Genomic DNA, 22,199 nt, shown 5'->3' with positions numbered 1-22,199 from the left:
GCGCGACGGCGGCGAGAATGGAGACGTCGACGAAAACGAGCGAGGACGTCCGAAGACACGAGCGATGAAGGAGGAAGCGGAGAACGCGTCATTGAGCGCGATGGCGAAGAAATCCCGCGCTGAGGCCAAACGTTCGGCGAAAATGGGGATCGTACGAGAGGAGGTGGACAAAATAAACGCGCGGACGGGCGACGGCGCGAAGAGCGCGCGAGCGCTCTCGACGAGAACAAACGAGCCCGGTATGCGAGGCGATGACGACGTTCGCTCGTCAAACGACCGCGCGTCTATCCACGGCTCCATCGAATCCTTCGCAACGGCTTCGGTCGATCCTTGGGGTGGGTCGTTCGTTCACGCCGCCGAGCAGCTGCCGAGCCGCCAGGTGGCACCAACCGCAACGACAGCGATGCGAGAGTCGGTGTCGAAGAAGCGCTCTCACGACAAGGCGCCGCTAAGCCCGAGCCGATACGAGAACGTACCAAACGAAATTGGAGCAACGATGACGAAACGCACGAAGGAGTCGGCGAAGGCATCGTCCAAGCGCGGTGGCGACTTTGGTAGTCCGGTTGCCACAATGCCCAGACCGCTTCGAGCAGACACCGAGGAGGGTAAAATTTTCGCTCTCGAGCGCAAGGGACCAGAGCTCCCACCAGCGGCGGAGTGTTACCTCGGTCCTTGGCTAGGTGAGGAGCGGGCCCGTCTTCTCGCTTACGAGGCGTGCATGCAGACGTGCCTTGAACGATCGCTCGACCCGCCGTCATTCGATGGACAGAAGAAGTTTGATTTGCAAACAGCCTTGTACTTTGTCAACGACAGATGTGCTGAGCTTCGACGGGCTTTCGGGTTAGATGGAGTTTTGGTTGGCATCGGCTCGGACATGCCACGCACTCCCGAACCGAAAGTTCGAGTGACGCCGGAAAAGGGATTCGTGGCGCCCAACGCGCTCCGCGGTCACGCGGCGCTAGCTGGTGCAGGAGGGGGACGCTGGATAGCGATCACGGTCGCTGCTACTGAGGTCGAGATCATCGATAGAGGACTCAAAAAGCTCACTCATGGTTGGGATCCGCGTCAGCACGGTTGGCAACGGCCCACTGAGGCCCGTGGGCAGCGCATGACAATTCGCACGGAAGGCGGCGAGGGGAGTAGCGACGCGTGCGTCGAACTCTCCGTGAAACAGGCGCCACTGCGTCTGGCATTGGGCCGAGATGATACCGATTTCATCGTCGAGATTCCACTCGAAAAGAAGGTTGCCACCGCGAAGATTGGCCTAGACGAGTTGTGTAGAAAGTCAGAGGTTGGAATCGTCGAGCTTCCACTGACAGTCACCGTGCAAGTACCGGCAACTGAACAAGCGGCGGCTTACGAGGACACGTATGAGAAGGGTAAAGTGAAACTGAGCGTCGTGTTCGAGACGGCGGTCGGTGCAGGTTTGATTTTAGCGCCTCCGGGTGCGGGAACGGCGCCCGACCGCTCTACGCAAGGTTGGGCAGAAGCGAGCAGAGCACTCACGCCTCAGGCCGCGTACGATTTCGCCCTCGCGGCGGCCCTTCGCGCGCTCGGGTTCACTCGGCGTCGACTTCGCGTTCACGGTGGGTGGGAAGTACTCCTTGCAGAACTCGCTCGAAGTCACGCTGTGACCGAGACGTACTCCTCGTTGCGTTACATTCAGCACCTATTAGCCGTGGCGACACCTACGGCGGATTGCTTGGCTCTCATTCGACAGCACTTGCACTTGGCTCTGAGAAAACAAGCCGAGGGCTCGCTCGGCGCAACCGAAGGTCAAATGCTCAACGGTATTCGATCAGCTGTGATGACACTCGTATGTATTTGCTTCGAAAACTACAAGTCGCTGGACGAGTGCGATTTTGACGGCATCAGGCAGAGTGGTTCGCCCGTCGTTCCTGCGCCGGCGCTCTACGTGTCTCTGGACTTGTTCAAGGCGCTGCAACGAGACCCAAGCTCAAACGCATCCCTTGAGATCATCGTTGAAAAGGTGACGAGCGCCGCTCGTCAGTGCTTCAAGAGAAACAAGGCGATCGAAGTCAACGAGAAGCGCAAGTTGGTGGTGAACAACAAGGATCTCGTCATGCAGTTGTACGTAGCCATCGGCGACCTTTGCGTAAGACTGAAGAATGAGCTCGAGATCGACCGAATGATTCAGAACGCCTCGTCGTTTCCCGGAGCGTTTTCGTTACCCGCTGTCACGGCTGATATATATTGCACAGACGTGGCGGCCACTTTCAAGGATGCGTTGGAGGCGGCGGCGCCGCCCGGACCGCCTTGCAAAGACGTCTTGGATTGCATTGAACGATCGTGTCATTTGCAAGCGAGCGCGTCTCTAGAAGAGAAAGAGGGACAAAGACTCATAGCTCTCAAACTCGATACTCGCTCGATTTGGCAATCCCACATCGACGGCTGGATTGTTCACGCGAAGAAGCGGCTCGAGATGCGCTGCAAAGCGGTGCTGAGTTCGAAGGGCGTCATTGGTCCAGCCATTGATGAGTGCTACATCGCGATGAATGAAGCGTTGAACGGATTCGAACGAATCGTCACGCGATGGCCCGATCAAGCGCTCGCGCTCGAGCAAGTTCTTGCCGGTGCTGAACGATTGCTGATGAAACACATCGCGGAGACGGTTGAACACTTGGCAATTCCAAATGAGGATGGTGACAACACAAAGTCGCCGCACGCGCGAAAGGGCAACTGGATTACCAATATCGGTCGCATGAAAGAGGGCGTCGCCTCCGTGGCGAAGCGAACGCAACAGATGTCTCAGCAAGTTTCAAAGCGCCTAACGTCTCGAGACTCATCGCACAACGGTATTCCGCCGCCGCTCGCTGCGGCGCTGAACGCTCTCAAGTCAATGGAAATTCGTCGCGCGGAGGAAGACAGGGTCGGTCAGCGTTTGACGAGCTGGGCGGTTGCCGGCGGGAGTGTCGGTGCCGATGAACTCGGCCGAGTATTGACCGAGACGCTCGGAGAATTGCGAGCGCATTACAACGGATACTTGCGACGCGCGGTGCGCGGCGTCTACGAATGCGGCCCATCGTTGAGGGATAGACTCGTCAAGGCGAAACCGAAGAAGGATATCGACGTCGACTCCGTCGTTGCGCCCATCCTTACCTACATCGATGGCATCAGAATATCGCTTGACAGGAAACTTCCGCAGCGTCGCGCTCTCGTTGGCGTTCTCAGAGGGTTATGGGACACCATCGGCGCGGAGTGTTTGGCGTTTTACGAAGAAGACTTGCGAACCAACTCCACGTGGCACAAGCGCGTCCTGGCGAGCGCCGCGGTGGAACTGGTCAGCGAAAAGATCGAATCAATCATTCGCGAGTTTTTGGTGCACGACGCGCACGACAAGGACGTCGAGCCACCGCAATCGGTCGCCAAGCTCGGCGCATACAACTCTGGCAACGTTCGAGAATCCTTTGGGATTTATTAACTGGATGCTAAAAAATCTTGTAAAATACAAAGCTTTTCTATTTATCAAACGTCGTGTACCTATTTCCCGATCTTGGAAATGCTCTGCTCTTGGGTCCAGCCTTGAAAGGCTCCTCGTAAACCGACTTGAAGCGCTCGTTGAAACCCTTCTTCGGACCCTGATCCTCCTCGCGCAGGAACATCTCGATGCCCGACGCGCCGAAACGCTCGGTCGCGAGCTTCGTAAACGAATCGCGTTTTGCAGGATCGTTCAACTTATCCGCCGTGGCCAGTAGATCCGCCTTGATTCGAGCGTCTTCGCTATCGCTGTCGCTGTCGCTCTCGTCGTAGCCTCGCATGCGTTCCGCTCTGCGCGCCTCGAGTTCGGCGCGCGCCGCGGCGGCTTCGTCGGCGCGAGACATCTCCACGACGTGAGGCTCAGCGCTGAGCATGGTGAACGGCAAATCTGACCCCGCCTTACGAAACGGCGCCGGAACCCGGATGCCCAACCCGGGTATTTCAATCTCCGCACGTCGCGCGGGCTGCGAGTCTTCCACTTTCGGCGCCGCGGTTGCCGCGCTCGGCGCCGCGGTTACCGTCGCTACCGCGTTCGTCCCCACCACCGGGGCCGCATCATCACCCCAAACGTTGAATATTTCGTGCATCGGAATGATCTCGGGCGATGACGCCGCGGTGGTCACGTGACCTCCCATGAGTGCCGCCATCGACCCTCCGCGTTTGCGCTTGGTCTTGTTCGTCGGCGCCGAGGCGATGGGAGCCATCGCTCGCTCCGGCTGCTCCGTCGTCTCCGCGACGCTCGCCGTGAGATTGGTGGTGACACCCGTAGCGTTCGACGGTTCCGTGACGTTCGCCGTCGTCCTCACCGCGGTCACGTCGACGGGATCGACGAGAGACGGCTTGAAACTCGGCGCTCCCATGGCGCGCGCTCGAGAAATCAAATCGGCCACCGTCTCGGCGTGCTTGGCGATGAGCGGGACCTGTCCTCGACACTCCTCCATCAGCGCGCGCTTCGTTGATGGCGCGGCGATCGCCAAACGAAGCATGAGCTCGCGCGGCATGACGTATCCTAGACTTTCATCGGCTTCTCTCGCCGCGGCGTCTCGCCACTTGAACAGCGCGGCGTACACCGCCAACTGCGGGTCGTTCAGGTTTGTCAAGTTATTTGTCTTGAGCAAATCTTCGTAATACGAGCCCTCGTCGAACGTCGGTGGGAGGTACTTCTTCAGACACACGTCGCGACTTTGCGTGAGCGTCGCGGCGATGGAATTTTCTCCTCGCGCCGCGAGCGCCTTTTTTAGCTCGTCGTACACGTACAGCAAGTAATGCGTGTCCCCTCGGGCGTAATCCAACATCTCGCGCGTGAGAGGGCGCACTCGCCAATCGGCGAGCTGAAACTTTTTGTTCGCCTTGATTCCGCAGTAGTGCTGAAGGAGATACGCCAACGCCTTGCTCGGGAGCTCGAGCACGCGCGCGGCTTGTCCGGTGTCGAAGAGACACGAGACAAAAATGCCGAAATCCTTCTGAAGCCACTGCACGTCGTTATCGGCGCCGTGCATCACCTTGAGCGTGTTCGGATCCGCGAACGCTTTCCCCAGCGCATCGCGCACGAGCGAGCGCAGGGCCAAGACGTCGACGACAAAATCCTTCTCGCGCGTGCTCACTTGCATCAGGCACGTGAAACCTTTGAAGGATCGATACGAGTGATGCTCGAGATCGACCGCGAACTCCTTACACTGCTCCAAATGCGTCGCCAGCTCCTCTAACGCATCTTCCGTGTCGACCACCACGAGCGGGTGTTCGTCGTCCATCGGCGTCGGGAGCGTCGTCCCGCCGCTCTCCCGCGCAAAGGCGGGATACGCATCCTCTCGCGCCTTTCGCTCGAAATCCTCGTACGAATCGAACCCAATCGGTCGCATCAATCCCTTGTGCGAGTGATTCTCTAATCTATTATCCACCGCATCCTCGAACGCGTCCTGCGGTCGCGTCGACGTCGCGTCCCGTCTCGACCCGCGCGACGCGCCTCCGCCCGCGTCGCCCGCCGTCGCCGCCGTCGCGCCGCGTCCATCATCCCCCCGCGCCAGCATCACGCACGCGTCCACCGCATCGCATCGCGCGTCCAAAACATCCCGCATCACCTCAAACATCGTCTCTCCGTCTTCATCCGACGACGCGCCGTCGTCGTCGTCCGCGTTCGCGCCCGTCGCCGCGCGAATCGCCGCGCGAATCCCCACCCGCGTCCGCGCCAGCGTTCGCGCGTACGTCTCGCTCGTCATCGACTCGTATCGCGCGTCACTCGCGCGCACGTCCGCCCCCCGCGCGCGAGCTCTCGCGCACGCCGCGCGCATCGCGTCGCGCGCGTCGTCCACCGCCGCCGCCGACGCATCGCCATCGCTCACCCGCGACGCATCCCACGTCCTCGCGTCGGGCCCCATCTCGCGCGCGCGGACGCCGACGACGACGCCGCGGACGCCCACTTCTTCCGCGCGCGCGCGCGACGCCGCGGGCGACGCCGCGGACGACGACGGGGCGACGCGGCCGCGATGGGATGTCCGCTGAACCCTACGTTTACGGACGTCACGACGCGTGCGCGCACATGGGATGCGAGACCTCTGTATAGGACGTCGTGCGTCGCGTGCGTCGTCGGCGACGTCGACGCACACGCGCGCGCGCGACGGCGGCGACGATGCCCGCGCCCGCGTCCGGGCCGACGCGAGGGACGAGCGACCTGGACGCGCGCGATGGGGACGCCGCGTCGACGTCGACGACGACGGCGTGGAATCATTTGTTGAATAATCCATCGTCGTATAACTTTGCGCCGAAACTCGCGCGGGCGAACGCGCGGGCGGTGATCGACGCCGTGCGCGCGCTCGGGGAGGGAAGCGATTCGGTCGGTGGTGACGATGGCTCGATCGCGCGCACGGCGTTGGCGATGGATGCGTCGTTTCGCGATGGGTTGATTCGGTGCTCGCCGGATGTCGTGACGCGGTTGAGACGCGAGGCGAACGTGACGACGTTTTACGGATTGGAGGCGTGGGGGGAGATTCCCGAGAGCGATGATTCCACGGTGATCGTCTTCGCGTGTCGACCGCAGTTGGCGAACATGGTGACGGTGGCGGAACACGTGCGGTCGGTGCGAAGACGCAGGGACGCGGCGTTGAGAGCGCGCGCGGAAGAAGTGGCGAGCAGGGATAGGGGGAAACGAGCGACGAGCGCGGTCGAGGGGTTATTAACGCGCGTCGCGAGCGCAACCGGACGCGGCGTGAAGAGGGGTGGGAAGGAATCGGATTCGAGTTCCAACGCGAATCCAGACGCGGATGGATTTCCTGAAATTCCACCGCTGCCAAAGATGTACGTCCTGTGCGCGCCGAGGGTGACGGAGATGTGCGAGCACGCTCTGCGGGATCTTCACGCCCTAGACTATGTCACCATGGTGCAGTGCGAATGCGATTTGGTACCGCTCGAACCGGACGTGTTCACGATGGAGTATCCCGAGGCGTACAGCGAAATCGTCACCGAGGAATGGCACGCGAGCGCGTACTACGTCGCCGCGGCGCTGCACAAATTACAACGCGATTTCACCGGGCTCGCGCCCGTGGTTAAGGGCAAGGGCGACGTCGCGCACAAAGTGGCGCAGTTATTGCTCGAGATGCGCTTGGGGGTGGATCCCGTTATCGAGGAACCGGCGTTCGTCGAGCCGGGCGTCGACTGTGACTCTCTGATTGACATGATCGTTCTCATCGACAGAGACGTCGATATGGTGACTCCGCTGTGCACGCAGCTGACGTACGAGGGATTGATTGACGAAATCTTGGGTATCGAAAAGGGCGCGGTGGCGATTCCACAGCGTGCGTTCGATGGGGATGGAAAAAAGAAGGACGTCGTGAAAACCGACGATCCGGCGAAACGGGAAGAAAAGTACGTGCGCGCTCGCGCGCACAAAGCAGGGCCGATTGCGATGCGACCGAAACTCAACAACACCGACAGACTGTTCGATCAGATACGTGATATGAACTTTGGTCGAGCGTGTAACGTGATCCGTGACCTGGCGACGGCCATCAAGGAGGATTACGACGCGATTAAAGGATCGAACGTTGAGGATCAACACGTGAGCGAGATTGGCGACTTTGTGAAGAAAATCAAGGCGAACATCGGGGGAACGGGCTTGGACTTACACGCAACGCTCGCCAAGTACTTGATTGATTGTACGAAGAAAAAGTGGTTCCAAAATCGCCTCGAATGCGAGAGACTGTGCGTCGAGGGGGAAGACTTGCAGACGGTGATGGATCACCTCGAGACGATGATTTATCGCGGCGACGAGGCGATACCGTGCCTGCGGATGGTCGTGTTAGCGTGCGTGTGTTTCAACGGCTTCCCACCGAAGATGCACGAAAAAATCTTTTCGGACCTGTTCAACGCGTTCGGTCCGGAGATTCTTCTCAAGCTCGAGGCGCTGGAAACCGCGGGATTGTTTGTCGATCGGGAGACGGCGAAGAAGCGCTCGCGGGGATTTGCGCAGATGCGAAAACCGCTCAAGCTCATCGCCGACGGCGTGGACGGATCGGAGGAGCCAAATGATATCACTTTTGCTTATTCATCGTCCGGATACGCGCCTTTGAGCGTGAGGCTCGTCGAGGCCGCGACGCGCGGTTCGTGGAAATCCATCGCTCCGAACAACTCGGGCGAGGACTTGTTGAAACACTTACCCGGGGAGTTGTTCGAGTACACACAGGGGGAAAACGATTACGGGCGCCCCGTCAACTCAAAGGTGAGCTACCGCGAGTTCAACAAGAGACGTGAGAAAGCCGCCCCGCTCGACGGTAAAGATGAGCTCTGGCCGAAACCGACGGTTATGGTATTCTTCATCGGCGGCGTCACATACGCCGAGATCGCGTGCTTGCGTCACCTGGCGAAAAAGCGGCAGTGTGGATGCAACTTTGTCATCGGCACGACGAAGATATTCCAAGGCGACGCGTTGATCGATACGTGCGGTGAGGACATCGAGCGTCTCGAAACGCGTCTCCGCGTCGACGAGATAGCCGGACGCGGAGAACGGATCCGCCTGTGACTCGCTCGCGTTCGCTAAGCTCGCTATGTGTCATCAAAACTTCTACTAGAAACGTACTCCGCCGTCATACGTCTCGCTAAATCATCGCGACGCGCGATGCCTCCCTCGCCGTCGCCGCTTTCTTCCGTCGGCTCTACGTCCCGCTCGCCGCGAACCCTCTCTCCGCCGTCGCCTTCCCCCCACCCCGCCTCGGCAGCGCGGGTAAGATTCCCGCCTGTCCCAACAGCCTCGCCACCGTCTCGCTCGGTTGCGCCCCGCACGATAACCAGTACTTTATGCGATCGATGCGTAAACCGACGTGTTTGTGTCCATCCTTTTGCGCGATCGGGTCGTAGTGACCGACAATCTCCAAATGTTTTCCATCTCTCGGCGCCCGGGAGTCGCACACGTGCAGGCGGTAGTGCGGGCGATTCTTCGTGCCGAATCTCGCGAGTCGTATGCGCACCGGCATGGGGCGACGACGGCGGACGACGCGGAGTGCGGTGCGGGGATGCGGGGAGGAGGGTTTGGGCGGCGCGGCGACGCGGCGGCGCGGCGCGAGAGCGCGGACGGTGATCAGGACGTTTTAAAACGCGCACGCGCTGGATGCGCCCTGAAGATGCACACCTCGCAAAAGACAGCGGCGAAGACGCCGCCGTAGACGAGGGAATCGCTGAATATTGGCTTCATGAGCTCTGGCGTCGAGGCGGTTGCGCCGAAGACGCGAAACGCGCCGTGATGGATAAATAGGAAGACGCGCTGAAGCGCGACGGCGAGACCGCTCGCGATGTGTCGCCACGTCCACGCCCTGTGCGCGGTGAAATTTCTAGGCGGCGTCGCGACGGCGATGTACGCTCGCATTGCGGTGAACGCGAACCACATCGCGCCGAAGTGCTCGACGTGCACGAACGAGAGTCCGACGGCGCCGTAATCAATCCAAAACGACGCGCGCTCCTCCACGGGAATCGTGGGGAAATCGTTCGCGTGGAAGTGCAGACCGCGCTTGTTGATGAGATAGTACCCGTACGTCATGGATGCGGAGATGATGAGAAAGAGTCGTCCCGCGTAGCGATGCGCTCGCGGGAAACGTTTACGAGCCGCCGGATGAATCTGAAACGGCGCTATCGCCGACCAAACGCTCGCCGGTAAGACGTGTGCGACGCACACGGCGAGATGTTTTCGGTATTTCGTGATGAGCGTTCGCGGCACCAGACCGTCGGAGACCGTGGCGAAACCTTTGTCCTCGATTGCGTTGAAAACCGTCGAACAACTTCCCGGCGCGACCCAAATCCATACAAACATCATCCCACACAGCGCCGTAACGCCGACGTACCCGATTCGCAAGACAATATCGTACTCTCTGCGCATCGTCGCTCTCACTCACGCTTCGACGGAGACTTTTGCCCCCCTTTCCCGCGTCCCAGCGCGCGCTGCGCGAACGTCTCGCTCCACACGTACCCGACCGGTCCCGCGAGCAGGGTCAGCGGCGCGGTGAGGCCCAGGGTAAGACACACCGGCACCCCACGTTCGCCTTCGCGACGAATCAACCGTCGACCGAGCAGGAGATCGAACGCGAGATAATGCACCCACCCCGCGCACAACGCCCGACGCGACTCGAACGCCGCGCCGACGCCGCGCAAATCGCGAAACGACGCCCGCGTCCAGTCGATCTCACCGAGCGCCGACGAGAGGAGCGCGACGTACCCGACGCACTCCGCGAGGGCGATATTTCCCGCGATCGAGCGCAGGGTCTCGGCGCGCGAACGGTCGTCGTCTCCGATTCGCGACCGTTCGCCTTCCGGTGACGCCCAATCGCGTCGCCGCGCCCGTCCCTCGAGCACCGCCGCGAGGGCGAGGGCGAGCCAAGCGATCGCGGTGAGCGCGCACGCGAGATCGAACGCGCGATCGACGTCGAACGCGATGGGCATCGACCGAGGTCGAGCGAGATGGACGACGAATGCGGACGCGATGGGCGACGGGACGACGATGAATCATTCGTCCCGTGCCCACACGCGCGCGCGCGGACGCGCATGGACGACGACGACGACCGCGCGCGCGCGCACGAGGATCACAGCGCGACGACGCCGCACGAACGGCTGTGCGTGGAGGCGGCGCGAGCGCTCGTGGAGGCGTTCGGTCGGGACGATGGGTCGACGACGCGGGCGTTCACGATTCGAGCGCCGCACGAACACTGGCGCACGGAGGCGTACGCGTGCGAGGTACGGTGCGACGCGCGCGCGCGCGAGTGGCCGATGGGAGCGGAGGGTGAAGACGTGCGGGCGGTGGGGAGTTTGTTGGAACGCGCGCGGGCGGCGAGAGGAACGCGCGCGGGCGGGGTGGAATTCACGCACGCGAAGCGTACGGTGGATTCGTTGGATCACGTGTCGATGTTCGACGCGCACTGTGCGTTGTTCGTCCGAGCGGTGAGCGCGAGCGGGCGGTTCGCGGACGCGGATGAGGCGACGACAGTGCGCGCGGCGTTCACGCAGGCGATGTCGGCGTTAGACGTGGGAGACGCCATTGCGGTCGTCACCCCACGAGGGTATGATGAGAGAGATTTTACCGGGGATGTGTGCGATCGAGATCACGGAGACGCGGTGTTGGAGACGGACGTGACGCGATTCACGAGGTTTAGCGGAAGAGAAGAGAAAGCGGCGCGGACGTTCTCTGGGTGCGTCAGTGCGTTCCTCAAGCAAGTGCGAGACGCGCGGGTGGACGTTTCGACGCGCGCGATCGAGGCAGAGACAAAGGCTTTAGAACAAGCGCTCGTTTCTGCGCGATTGACGTTCACACTGCGGCGTGAGGACGGTCGGACGTCGACGGCGGCGAGGACAAACGACGACGATTCCGAAGACGAGCGCGAAACGCTTGTCGGTCTTCGACGCCAGAACGCGCACGAGAATATAGCAAATTCGGATGATTTTGGTTTATGTATAGAGGAGTGGGACGACGAATGCCCGTGGGCGCGATGGGTGAACGTTGAGGATCCGTGGCTCTCGTTAGAGCTTGATGCTCTGTGGCTCGACGAGCCTTTCGATTCAATGTGTGGTTTCTCCATGTCGGATCTTGAAGTCGAGGACGCTAAGATATGGAGTCTTAGGGGTGAGCTCACGCAAGCGGCACGCGATAGAGGAGAGGACGAGGACGAGTTCATATCGAGCGGCACGACAACTTTGAGCGAGTTGATTTATGCGCGCGCGGAGGACGCCATCTTTGTGCGCGCAACCGACGGCGCAGTGGACACCGCATCGTTGGCCGGTGTAGACTTTTGGCGGCAACGTGATTTTGATGTACTGCCTTTACCGAGCGACACACACTCGAGAGGCATCGTGGCGGATATATTTACCACGAGCGTGAGCGTTTTGAGCGAGTTTGAAGAACCGTTGAAATCGGCTCCGGCAAACTCATTGATCTCGCGTTTCGCTCTGCACGCGTGCCTGTGCAAGAACGCGCGCGCCGTGGCGAATCTTTGGAACATCTTCGTTCGCGAACTCCGACAAAAGTATTGGGAGCGCGGGCGCATGGCACCTGGCATCGACTTTGACGACACGCTCGGCATTGATCATGGCGCGTGTGTCTTACATCAAAAGCTGCAGCTAATCAATCAATGCATCGTCCGAAGGAATAAACGAAGCGATACCGAGTTGGAAAAGAGCACATTCTTTACGGAACAGCGCGAGAAAGAGACGAACGCTGACTGGGATCTCGCGGCGGGTGGATGGAGTGGGGATGAGGAAGTTGAGACGCACAGCATCGGAAACGTCGAGCCAAAAGTTGATGGACTGGACCCGATCCTTCCCGATGTATCGCCGATGAAGCCCATGAGCCATCCGATCGACGACGATTTAGATTTAAACGTTTTGCTGGGCGACGACGCGAAAATCCCGCCATCACTCGAGCAAGCGACGAGTGGTAGCAGCTCTCTGGCGTCGAAATTTGACGAGGACGCGTACGCGAGCGCGGATGAAGTCTTTGTCGATGACAACGGTGGTGAAGTTATCGACGCGATCGCCGAGGGGATATCTAGAACTCTGAAAATCCGCATGATGCAGCCACCGCACACATTTATGTGCGCGCCAGTCACGCAGGCTGCGCCGTTGCTGACGGAGGATATGCTCGCTGAGCGCGAAGCCGCACTTCGAGCTTTGGGCGACGACGAGCATGGTCGCGCCGCTCGTCAGCGCGCGCAGAGCGATTCCCTGATCTCCGATATGTCCGCGTTCAAGGCTGCGAATCCGCGCGCGACCTTCGAGGATTTCGTTCGTTGGTATTCCCCAAAGGATTGGGTGGAGGGGGCAAGCGACGAACAAACAGACGAAATTTCAGCTTCGGTTGCTCCAAGGGGACACCTGAGCGAACGAATGCGTCACGACGGAAATGTTTGGGCCGAGCTTTGGAAACAAGCACCACGTAGTATGGCACGTGATCAAAAACTGCTGTTCGATCCGATCGTAGAAGGTGAAAAGGCGTTGCATTATCTGGAGACGATTCCGGCGGCGGCGCTCCTGGATCACGTCGTGCGGTGTGCGTGCGCGGCTTCTCTCGGGTTGTTATTCTCCGCGGAAACGGCCAAAGACGAGGCCGCGCGAGACGCGCTACGAAATGCCAACGACGCGTGTTCGAGTGTTTTTGCTCGTGAGGGCACATTAACGCTGGACGATTACGACTTCCCGTTGGCCTTGATCCAAGTCGCCGAGCGCACGGTGCATCGAGCGGAGAGTCTTCGAGTTCGTGCGCCGAGCGCTCCGATGACGCTGGTCGATCGCCTTCTCCGCTCAGCATCCGATTGGGAACGCGCGCGTGCGAAAGATTTCCTCGCGGCGTCGTCGATAACGGTAAAAGCGACGTGCGAGACACCCGCCGAGCGCGCGTACGTTGCCGCACTGCTTGCGAAATCGCCGTACTGCTCCGAGTACGCCGTCGCCGCGAGTCCGACCACCTCAGACGCCCTTCCCGGCCATCGCCTTCGGGTCGTCGTCAATCCCGATCACACGCGCGTCAGTCGTCGCATCGCCGTCGCCCCTTTTCGCCCATGAAGGTTCGGGCGCGCCGCGCGAACGGGCGTCCCGCGCGTCGCCGAGTCACTCGAGCTAGGGTTGTGAATCCGTGTCGACACAATTGAGATTCTGTCGAAAACCTCTGAGCCTCACACGTCGCCTCGCGGTGCGTCGCGTCCGTCCCGCGTCCGGTCGTCCGCGCGCGCGTCCTCGCTCTCGTTTTGCCCTCGACGCTGACCGCGACGCGCGCTTCGCACTCTCGTCCTCGACGCAGGCAAAGAATCGTCGTCCGAGCAATCGATCAACGTCGATCGATTATCGAACTTTTCAACCATCACTCGTTCGGTCGTGCGACATGGCGTCCGTTCCGAAAGTCACCGCGCCGAACGCGATGAAGAGTACTATCTCGGTGCGCGCGAAGCGCTCGAGCGCGCGGGCGTCGCGGGTGGCGACGCGGGCGGCGAACGCGGTGAACATCGCGGACAACGTGACGCAGCTCGTCGGGTGCACGCCTATGGTGTACCTGAACAAAGTCTCGGAAGGATGCGGAGCAGAGATCGCGGCCAAGCTAGAGATTATGGAACCGTGCTGCAGCGTGAAGGATCGCATCGGTTGGAGCATGATCGCCGCGGCGGAACAAGAGGGGAAGATCACTCCGGGTAAGACGACGCTCGTGGAGCCGACGAGTGGAAACACGGGCATTGGCTTGGCGTTCATCGCCGCCGCGAAGGGATACAAGCTCACGCTCACGATGCCGGCGTCCATGTCGCTTGAACGTCGCATCTTGTTGAAGGCGTTCGGGGCGAACTTGGTGTTGACGGACCCGGCAAAAGGTATGAAGGGTGCGGTCGGCAAGGCTGAGGAAATCGCCGCCAAGACGGCGGACTCTTACATTCTGCAACAGTTCGAAAACCCGGCCAACCCAAAGGTGCACTTTGAAACGACGGGGCCGGAGATCTGGGAAGATACCGCGGGTCAAATCGACATTTTTGTCGCGGGCGTCGGCACCGGCGGTACCATCACAGGCACGGGTCGCTACCTCAAGAGCAAGAACCCAAACTGCAAGATCGTTGCCGTCGAACCGACTGAGTCTCCGGTGCTCTCGGGTGGCGGACCGGGCCCGCACAAGATTCAAGGTATCGGTGCGGGCTTCATCCCGGGTATTCTCGACGTGGACATCATCGACGAAATTGTGCAAGTGGCGAGTGACGACGCCATCGCGATGGCAAAGCAGTTGGCGTTGCAAGAGGGCTTGATGGTCGGTATCTCCTCCGGTGCGGCGGCAGTCGCGGCGATTCAACTCGCTAAGCGCCCGGAAAATGCCGGCAAGCTCATCGGGACAGTGTTCCCGTCCTTTGGTGAACGTTACCTCTCTTCCGCTCTCTTCAGCACCATCCGGGACGAAGCCGAGGCGATGGTTGCCGAATAAACTGTCGATCAATTTTGTGCAAGCGACGCGATTTGCAACTTAAATCCACACAACTTAATTAAATTCCAATGGCCCTCATCCCTCTAAAATTATCCTACAGTCGCACAAACTTCATGCCGCCACTCATCGCGAACGCGTGCGTGCTCCTGATGTTCGCCCTCGCGCGAGGCCGCGCGAACTTCGATCCTCGGGCGCTTAGAGTGAGTAAAGGAGATTCTCGTATCGCGATCCTCCGTCGAGTATTTCGACTCGCTCGCGGTATCGACGCCATGCTCGCGGTCGGTGCGACGGCCATGTTCGATTTCGACGAGCGGTCAGACTTGGATGTCTCCAGAGCCTTCACGCCCGCTGCGCTCGCCGCCGACAGCGCAACGGCTCCCGCGGCGAGAGCGCCAGAAAACACCGCACGGTCTATGTTTGCGATGTGAGGCGCAGCAACCGCGAAACAACATATCAAAATTATCGTCATCGCTTGCGAGCTCATCACGATGGCAGCCGCGAGTTGGCCGTCGTTGTCGTGTTCCGCCGAGTATTGCATGACGATGGACGGCACTGGCATCACGCAAAGCGCAGCGATGACACCGCGAGCCAAGGAAAAGCTCTGCGGGATGAAAATCGTACACATCGCCGCGGCGATCAATCCTAATCCGTATTTAACGCCAATGAACCTCGCCACTGCTTGCAGTTGCAGTCTATCCATGGCGGGTTTGAAGAGCACGCCCAGCGTCAACAAGACGATGGGATTGTTCGCATTCGCCAAGGGAACCACCAGCTGCGCGGCACTTTGTGGAAGCGCGACACCAGTGAAATTCATCAAGCTCGCCAGAGTCACGGCGATGACGGGTGGAAACTTGGCCACCTTCCAGAATAGCGCCTTCATCGTGAGGCTGCTCGCTTCGGCAGCTTTGCGAGCAGACGCCACCGCCGCGTTCGCAGCCGCGATCGTCCCTTCGCAGTCTTTCACCGTCGTCGCCTCCACGAACTCATTATCCTCCCATAATCCCGCCTTGACGACTCCCGTACGGAGCACTCGAATACCCGTCCCTTCAAATCTCCCTCGCTTGAACTCGCCGGCGTATGAACCGCCCTTTGCGTACGTGTACACGCCCAAGCCATCCTTGATGTTATTCTTCCATTGCCCTTCGTACGTCGACCCGCTGGGATACTTGTAACACCCGTATCCGTGCTTCTTCTTATCTAACCACTCGCCGTCGTAGATGCCGCCGTCGTCGTGCACCGCCCTCGAGGCATCTCCATTCTTTTGCTCGGCTGCGAAGATGGCCTTCGCCGCGCCGAACACGACCACCGCGTTCGGCGCGTCCCACATCGCGCACATCGCCAGCCCCGGCATCCCCCATATCGCCTCAATGAACGGGTAGGCGAACATCCCGAGATTCACCCCGGTCGCGCTCCCGACCGCTAACCCGCGCGCGCGCGCCGGGTGCTTGCGATACAAAAAGTACGCCCCGAGCGAGCACCCGATTCCGACCGCGAGCGACATGGCCGGTATCGTCCCGCTCACCCGCTCGACGACCGTCCGCAATATCTCGCTCGATGATCCGCTCGTCGCCCTCGTCATGACGTACAGCAACAACGCCGGTAAGGTGACGTGCGTGGCGAACCTGAAGACGGTTCGTCCATCGTCGACGGATAAAACCTTCGAGCGACGTAAACCATAGCCGAGAGCGATGAAGGCGGCGTTCAGGGCGACTCTGTGTAGGATCGACGCGCCGTCGGACATCGCGCGATTCGACGCGACGCGACGCGCGCGTGTGCGGAGTGAATGGCCAGACCGGACGCGGACGCGTCGAGCGGGTTATCCGCTCGCCGACGACGGAGACAAGAGGGAACTGGATGACGACGTGAAGCGACCGGGCGATGACGTCGAATGGATCTTCACGAGGACGCGTGCGCTCGATGCTATCTTACCACTACACAGGCTTACGTTTACAGTTTCATCAGAGATTTTCTTCGATGGCGTCCAATTTTTCTACCGAGGCGCTCACGGATTCCGAATTCGCCGCTGCGCGCTTGCGAAGTCTGTGTGCCAGGATACGGCCGAGGTAGATTGAACCCACGGCGCCGAATCCGACGATCCACCCAATCCACCAGCTATCATCGAGGAGGACGACGGAGATCGAGACGATCATTTGTACCACTTGCATGGGGGCACCAAACTTGAGAAAGTTGGCGAAGACGTAACCTCCCGGACCGTAGACCATCAAGTTGGTCTGGTATCCGAACGGTGACATGAACGAAGCAGAGGAGGCGAGCATGAGCAAAAAACTCATCTGTACGTTCGCGATTCCTTGCTTGTCTGCCGCGCCGGCTGCGATGGGATACATGAGTGCCGCCGCCGCGTTGTTACCGACGATGTTGCACAGTAACACGGTGGCGAGATACACACCGGTCAAGATACCGGGTTTACCCGTACCAAGCCCATTACCCGCGCTCACGAGCGTCGACGCGATCGCGGACGCAACTCCAGTTTGCTCCAAAGCGGCGGATAATCCAAAGGCGGCCGCGATGGTGACTATGACGTCCCACTTCACCGAAGCGCGAGCCTGCTCCTGCGTCAAGCATCCAGTCGCAAGCATGATTCCTGAGGCCAAGAGCGCGGCGATGAAGAGGTCCAATGCGCCAGCAACGAATACTGCGATCATCACCACTGCGGTTCCGCACGAAGGTAACAGCTTGTCAAACTGTGGCGGAGCGGAATCTTCAATCTCAGAGATGAGCGCAAACGACGGATCCGACTTGTGATCGTGCAAAAAGCTCGTCGACGTATCGAGCAGCAAAACGTCGCCCGCTTCCAGAATAATATCACCGATTCTGGCCTGGATCCGCCCACCACTTCGCTGTACGGCGATGATGACGGCATCGTACCGAGTTCTGAAATGCGTATCGCGTACGCTCTTGCCGCACAGCGAGCTCCCCTGAGATATGACTGCTTGTACTAGACGCCTATCGCTTTTCCGTACGTGCTTGAGTTTCTCGACTTGTTTTTCCTGAGGTACTAGACCTGGGATGCGGCGAAGCGTTTGTATCCCCGCCATATCTCCCGCAAACCATAGAATGTCTTCGCCGTTGAGACGAGTGTTGCCGTCCGGTACTTGCATTTCGTGTCGTTCGTGCGTCTGAACGGCCGTGCAGAAAAGCCCGGGCATATTAGCGAGGTCAACCTGCTGAATGGTTTTCCCGTCCAGCGCGCCCCCGCTCACAACACGCATGGGGATGGCGAACTCGTTGAAATTGACCTCTGTTTTGTTTTCTGTGAGCAAAACCTCCAAATCGTCTCCGCACGTGAAGGATAGAGTTTCTAGATCGTCCATGGACATATTTTTCCGAGAAGACACGCGTGGAATTCCCTTCTTAGAGATACTCGACGCGTGCGCTTCGCGCTCTCTCTTTTGAATGAGAAGTGGGCTCTCCTGTGACACGTGAAGCATCAAAATATCGTTGGGTTGGAAAATTGTCTTTCCCAGATGTCCTCCTCGCAGTTCACCAACTTTTGATGTTCCCGCTTGAACGGTGCTTTGCACGGCGACGATCGAAGCCATAAACTTGTGCCTAAATTTGCACTCAGCCGGCGTGGTGCCGACGAGCGATGAGTTCTCGAGCACGCGCGCGCGCACGACTTCGACGCGCTCAGCTTCGTCCACGTGCTCGTCCAAGTAATCATGTCGCGAATCGTCATCGAGTGGCGTACGCCCACTTTCGCCGTGCACGAAGTTGTGATCTAAACTCACGCGCAACGATGGCCGCTTCTCGGTCGAAGAGATTCCTCTTGGCGCGTCGTCGGCGTCCGTAGAGGTCCTCATCGTGAACTGACGCAGCATTTTCTCATACGTGTGTAAATCAATGCTCGCTCGACCGTCTGGCCTTTCGGAGACGCTCCGATGCATCCAAGCGACACCACTGATGTCGTTGTCGTCTTGTGTCCGATTACTTCCGGTTTGCCACGATTTCGCGCGGGGCGGATACGTCACGTTGCCATCGACGTGGGCCGCGTTTGTCAATCTGTTCGTCGCATCCTCCTCGAAAGACACTCGCTGCCGCTCAATCATCCTTTCTTCCACGTCATGCGTCAACGGAACCAGCCCGTGTTGCTTGCAAACGTCTCCGATGCGATCGACCAGACCGGTGAAGATCAAAATGTCCCCGACTTCGAGTATGAACTCGGGACGCACGGCGCGCATCAACATGTCGCCGCGCTGGACGCTCACGAGATACAACCCGTTAAGACCGCGCAAAACCGCAACTTCGACGTCGACGACCGGTGATCCGCGCGGGACGACCGCGCCGACGGTGAGATTATCCATGTCCATATCCTTGTTTTGATCGGCGTCTGCGCCTCTGGAACCGCCCGGCAATAGAAACGGCGCGGCGAAGAGAACGTACGCCAACCCGCTCAGGAGCACCGGCACGCCGTACTTTGAGAGTTCAAACATCCCCAACGCTCGCTCGTTCGGGTACTTTTCTTTCCGCATCCCGTCGATGACCAAATTCGTCGACGTCCCGATCAACGTGCACGTCCCGCCCAGGATGGACGCGAACGACAACGGAATGAACAACTGCGCCGGCGCAATCTTACACTTCCTGCTCCACTTCTGCACGATCGGAATCATGATCGCCACCACGGGCGTATTATTCAAAAATGCGCTCACCGCCGCGATCGGGACCATCAACCGCGCCTGCGCCGCCGCCGCCGTCCTCGGCGTCCCGAGCGTCTTGCTCATGTAATAGTCCAGCGCCCCCGTGTTCGATATCCCGCTCGCCACGACGAACAGGCACGCCACCGTGAGTAATCCTTTATTCGAGAACCCTCGCAATCCGCTCTCGAGGTCCACGCACCCGGCCGCTAAGACGGCGCTCAGCGCGCCGAGCATCAACACGTCCGGTCCCGCGACGTTTCGAAGCAGCGCGACGAACATGCCGACGACGACGGCGGCGGCGTACCATCCCTCCCACGCGGCGGCCATCGTCGTCGGCTCGGCGGCGGCGACGCCCGCGACGCGCGCGTCGCGGTGTCCGCGCTCGAGCGCGATGGCGATCGTCGCGAGCGCGATGGCGGCGACGCCGCACTTCGCGACGATCGCCATCGCGTCGAGCGAGCGACGCGGGTGAGCGCACGCGCGGGCGGCGACGGATTCGCGCGCGGCAGGGGCGCGCGCGGGCGTGGGCGGCGGCGAGACGAACGACCGATCGGGGCGCGTGGGTGGCGGCGACGGGTGGATTCGATTGTGAAAATCTTCCGAGATGGCGCGAGGTGACGACGACGACCGGGTGGTGGATCGCGATGAACACGAGAACGTGTCGTTTGAGGTGTCCAAGGGAATCGCGAGACACGCGACGTTCGATGCGATGGGAATTCGTGAGGATTTGTTGAGAGGTTTGTACTCGTACGGGTTTGAAAAGCCGAGCGCGATTCAACAGCGCGCGGTGGTGCCGATCATTTCGGGTAGAGATGTGATCGCGCAGGCGCAGAGTGGAACGGGGAAGACGTCTATGATTTCGCTGGCGCTGTGTCAGATGCTGGACACGACGTCGAGGGAGGTGCAGGGGTTGGTGCTGTCGCCGACGAGAGAGTTGGCGGTGCAGACGGAGAAGACGGCGCTCGCGCTCGGGAACTTTATGAACGTGCAAGTGCACGCGTGCATCGGGGGTAGGTCGATCGGTGAGGACATCAGAAAGCTAGATTACGGCTGTCACATCGTGAGCGGGACGCCGGGGCGTGTTTTCGACATGATCAAGAGGCGTAACTTGCGAACGCGCGGGATAAAGATTTTGGTCCTGGACGAGGCGGACGAAATGTTGAACAAGGGGTTCAAGGAACAAATTTACGACGTGTACAGATACCTTCCGCCGGAGACGCAGGTGGTCCTAGTGAGTGCCACGCTACCGAATGAGGTTTTGGAGATGACCGGGAAGTTCATGACTGATCCGCTGCGCATCTTGGTGAAGAGAGACGAGCTCACGCTAGAGGGTATCAAGCAGTTTTTTGTCGCCGTCGAGCGCGAGGAGTGGAAATTCGATACTCTGTGCGACTTGTACGATACCCTGACCATCACCCAGGCTGTGATCTTCTGCAACACGAAGAAGAAAGTGGATTGGCTGACAGAGAAGATGCGTCAAAACAACTTTACTGTCTCTGCGATGCACGGCGACATGCCTCAAAAGGAGCGCGAAGAGATCATGAATGAATTCCGCGGCGGAACCACGCGCGTGTTGATAACCACCGACATGTGGGCGCGCGGTATCGATGTTCAGCAAGTATCCTTGGTGATCAACTACGATTTGCCGGGAAATCGTGAAAACTACATTCATAGAATCGGTCGCTCGGGTCGTTATGGTCGCAAGGGTGTGGCCATCAATTTCGTGAAGGAGGAGGACGTCCGAGCGTTGCGCGACATCGAGCAATATTATTCCACGCAAATTGATGAGATGCCGATGAACGTGGCTGATATGATTTAGAAGAAATTTGTAACTGAACGAAGACGAAAACCTCAGTCCGAGGCGGCTCAACGGAGGACATGGAGACGAGACCAGTGAGCGCGCGCGTGCGGCCGCGACGCGGCGCGACGCTCCGTGCACTGGTAGACACGACAATATATCCGGGATTCGCCCGAGCACCGCTCGCGATCTTTCGCGAGGACGGTGCGATTCACGCGCGTGGCGAGGTGCGCGCGCGCGAGTGTGCCCTGTTTTCTGCCTGACCTCTCTCGATCGCAGTACAGCGGTCCGCCGCTGCGCGCGTTCAACGATCGATACGGACCAGGACGCGTGCCGAAATTTGAGCTCATAATCGGCGATGACGCGGCGCTGGAGGATATCCTCGCCGTCGAGGCAAAGCTTCCGAGACACGTTCTCAACGCTCCAATCGTTCCGAGACGCCGGCAGTCGCGCGCGAGACTATCGCTATCAAAGAGAACGCGCGTGAATGAAACGAGCAACGATGACGATGTTGACAACGATTACTCTGATGACGAAGACAACGACAGTGACTTCGCCGAGGAAAGAAGAATAAAGCATGTGACGACGAGTCGCGCGTCCAAGGTGCCGAGAACAAAATTGAGCGGCCTGTCGCTCCAGTCGAGGAACCGGCCGACCACTACGGCGTCGAACAAGACGTCAAAGAAAGCGACGAGCATCGTGAAGGAAATCAAAGGTCGATTCGACGAAGCCATCGCCTTCAGCGCGCTGGACAAAGTCGAGACCGCTAGACTCGATCGACCGGTGACCAGCACGCAAGATTTCACACTTCCAGTCTACACCGAGATGGAGGCAC

General features: G+C 59.8%; 11 protein-coding genes across 11 annotated transcripts; 5 read left to right on the top strand and 6 right to left on the bottom strand.

Annotated features, from left to right (window-relative positions):
• Nucleotides 1-100: 100 nt before the first annotated feature.
• OT_ostta12g03130 (unnamed product) lies at nt 101-3,442 on the top strand (the record flags this gene model as incomplete). Its single annotated transcript, XM_022982925.1, has 1 exon — nt 101-3,442. The coding sequence occupies one exon, from the start codon at nt 101-103 to the stop codon at nt 3,440-3,442; it is 3,342 nt and encodes a 1,113-aa protein (XP_022840143.1).
• Nucleotides 3,443-3,479: 37 nt separating this feature from the next.
• On the bottom strand, nt 3,480-5,714 carry OT_ostta12g03120 (Ribonuclease H-like domain; the record flags this gene model as incomplete). The annotated part of the gene is made up of 1 exon (XM_003082413.2): nt 3,480-5,714. One exon carries the CDS (start codon nt 5,712-5,714, stop codon nt 3,480-3,482), a length of 2,235 nt encoding a protein of 744 aa, XP_003082461.2.
• A 410-nt stretch (nt 5,715-6,124) lies between these two features.
• On the top strand, nt 6,125-8,506 carry OT_ostta12g03110 (Vacuolar protein sorting-associated protein 33; the record flags this gene model as incomplete). Its single annotated transcript, XM_003082411.2, has 1 exon — nt 6,125-8,506. One exon carries the CDS (start codon nt 6,125-6,127, stop codon nt 8,504-8,506), a length of 2,382 nt encoding a protein of 793 aa, XP_003082459.2.
• A 133-nt stretch (nt 8,507-8,639) lies between these two features.
• Nucleotides 8,640-8,957, bottom strand: OT_ostta12g03100 (Ribosomal protein S16 domain; the record flags this gene model as incomplete). The annotated part of the gene is made up of 1 exon (XM_003082410.1): nt 8,640-8,957. One exon carries the CDS (start codon nt 8,955-8,957, stop codon nt 8,640-8,642), a length of 318 nt encoding a protein of 105 aa, XP_003082458.1.
• A 104-nt stretch (nt 8,958-9,061) lies between these two features.
• On the bottom strand, nt 9,062-9,853 carry OT_ostta12g03090 (unnamed product; the record flags this gene model as incomplete). Its single annotated transcript, XM_003082409.2, has 1 exon — nt 9,062-9,853. The coding sequence occupies one exon, from the start codon at nt 9,851-9,853 to the stop codon at nt 9,062-9,064; it is 792 nt and encodes a 263-aa protein (XP_003082457.2).
• Nucleotides 9,854-9,861: 8 nt separating this feature from the next.
• Nucleotides 9,862-10,413, bottom strand: OT_ostta12g03080 (Protein of unknown function DUF4281; the record flags this gene model as incomplete). Its single annotated transcript, XM_022982924.1, has 1 exon — nt 9,862-10,413. One exon carries the CDS (start codon nt 10,411-10,413, stop codon nt 9,862-9,864), a length of 552 nt encoding a protein of 183 aa, XP_022840142.1.
• An 18-nt stretch (nt 10,414-10,431) lies between these two features.
• OT_ostta12g03070 (Rab3 GTPase-activating protein catalytic subunit) lies at nt 10,432-13,521 on the top strand (the record flags this gene model as incomplete). The annotated part of the gene is made up of 1 exon (XM_003082408.2): nt 10,432-13,521. One exon carries the CDS (start codon nt 10,432-10,434, stop codon nt 13,519-13,521), a length of 3,090 nt encoding a protein of 1,029 aa, XP_003082456.2.
• Nucleotides 13,522-13,837: 316 nt separating this feature from the next.
• OT_ostta12g03060 (Cysteine synthase K/M) lies at nt 13,838-14,911 on the top strand (the record flags this gene model as incomplete). The annotated part of the gene is made up of 1 exon (XM_003082407.2): nt 13,838-14,911. One exon carries the CDS (start codon nt 13,838-13,840, stop codon nt 14,909-14,911), a length of 1,074 nt encoding a protein of 357 aa, XP_003082455.2.
• Nucleotides 14,912-15,005: 94 nt separating this feature from the next.
• OT_ostta12g03050 (MORN motif) lies at nt 15,006-16,652 on the bottom strand (the record flags this gene model as incomplete). Its single annotated transcript, XM_003082406.1, has 1 exon — nt 15,006-16,652. The coding sequence occupies one exon, from the start codon at nt 16,650-16,652 to the stop codon at nt 15,006-15,008; it is 1,647 nt and encodes a 548-aa protein (XP_003082454.1).
• A 217-nt stretch (nt 16,653-16,869) lies between these two features.
• On the bottom strand, nt 16,870-20,013 carry OT_ostta12g03040 (Regulator of K+ conductance, C-terminal; the record flags this gene model as incomplete). The annotated part of the gene is made up of 1 exon (XM_003082405.2): nt 16,870-20,013. The coding sequence occupies one exon, from the start codon at nt 20,011-20,013 to the stop codon at nt 16,870-16,872; it is 3,144 nt and encodes a 1,047-aa protein (XP_003082453.2).
• Nucleotides 20,014-20,170: 157 nt separating this feature from the next.
• Nucleotides 20,171-21,385, top strand: OT_ostta12g03030 (Helicase, C-terminal; the record flags this gene model as incomplete). Its single annotated transcript, XM_003082404.1, has 1 exon — nt 20,171-21,385. One exon carries the CDS (start codon nt 20,171-20,173, stop codon nt 21,383-21,385), a length of 1,215 nt encoding a protein of 404 aa, XP_003082452.1.
• Nucleotides 21,386-22,199: the final 814 nt, after the last annotated feature.

Source organism: Ostreococcus tauri (assembly GCF_000214015.3).
Source record: "Ostreococcus tauri WGS project CAID00000000 data, contig chromosome 12, whole genome shotgun sequence".
NCBI lineage: Eukaryota > Viridiplantae > Chlorophyta > Mamiellophyceae > Mamiellales > Bathycoccaceae > Ostreococcus > Ostreococcus tauri.
The sequence above is the reverse complement of the archived record's forward strand: the minus strand, read 5'-3'. Positions and strand labels throughout refer to the sequence as shown.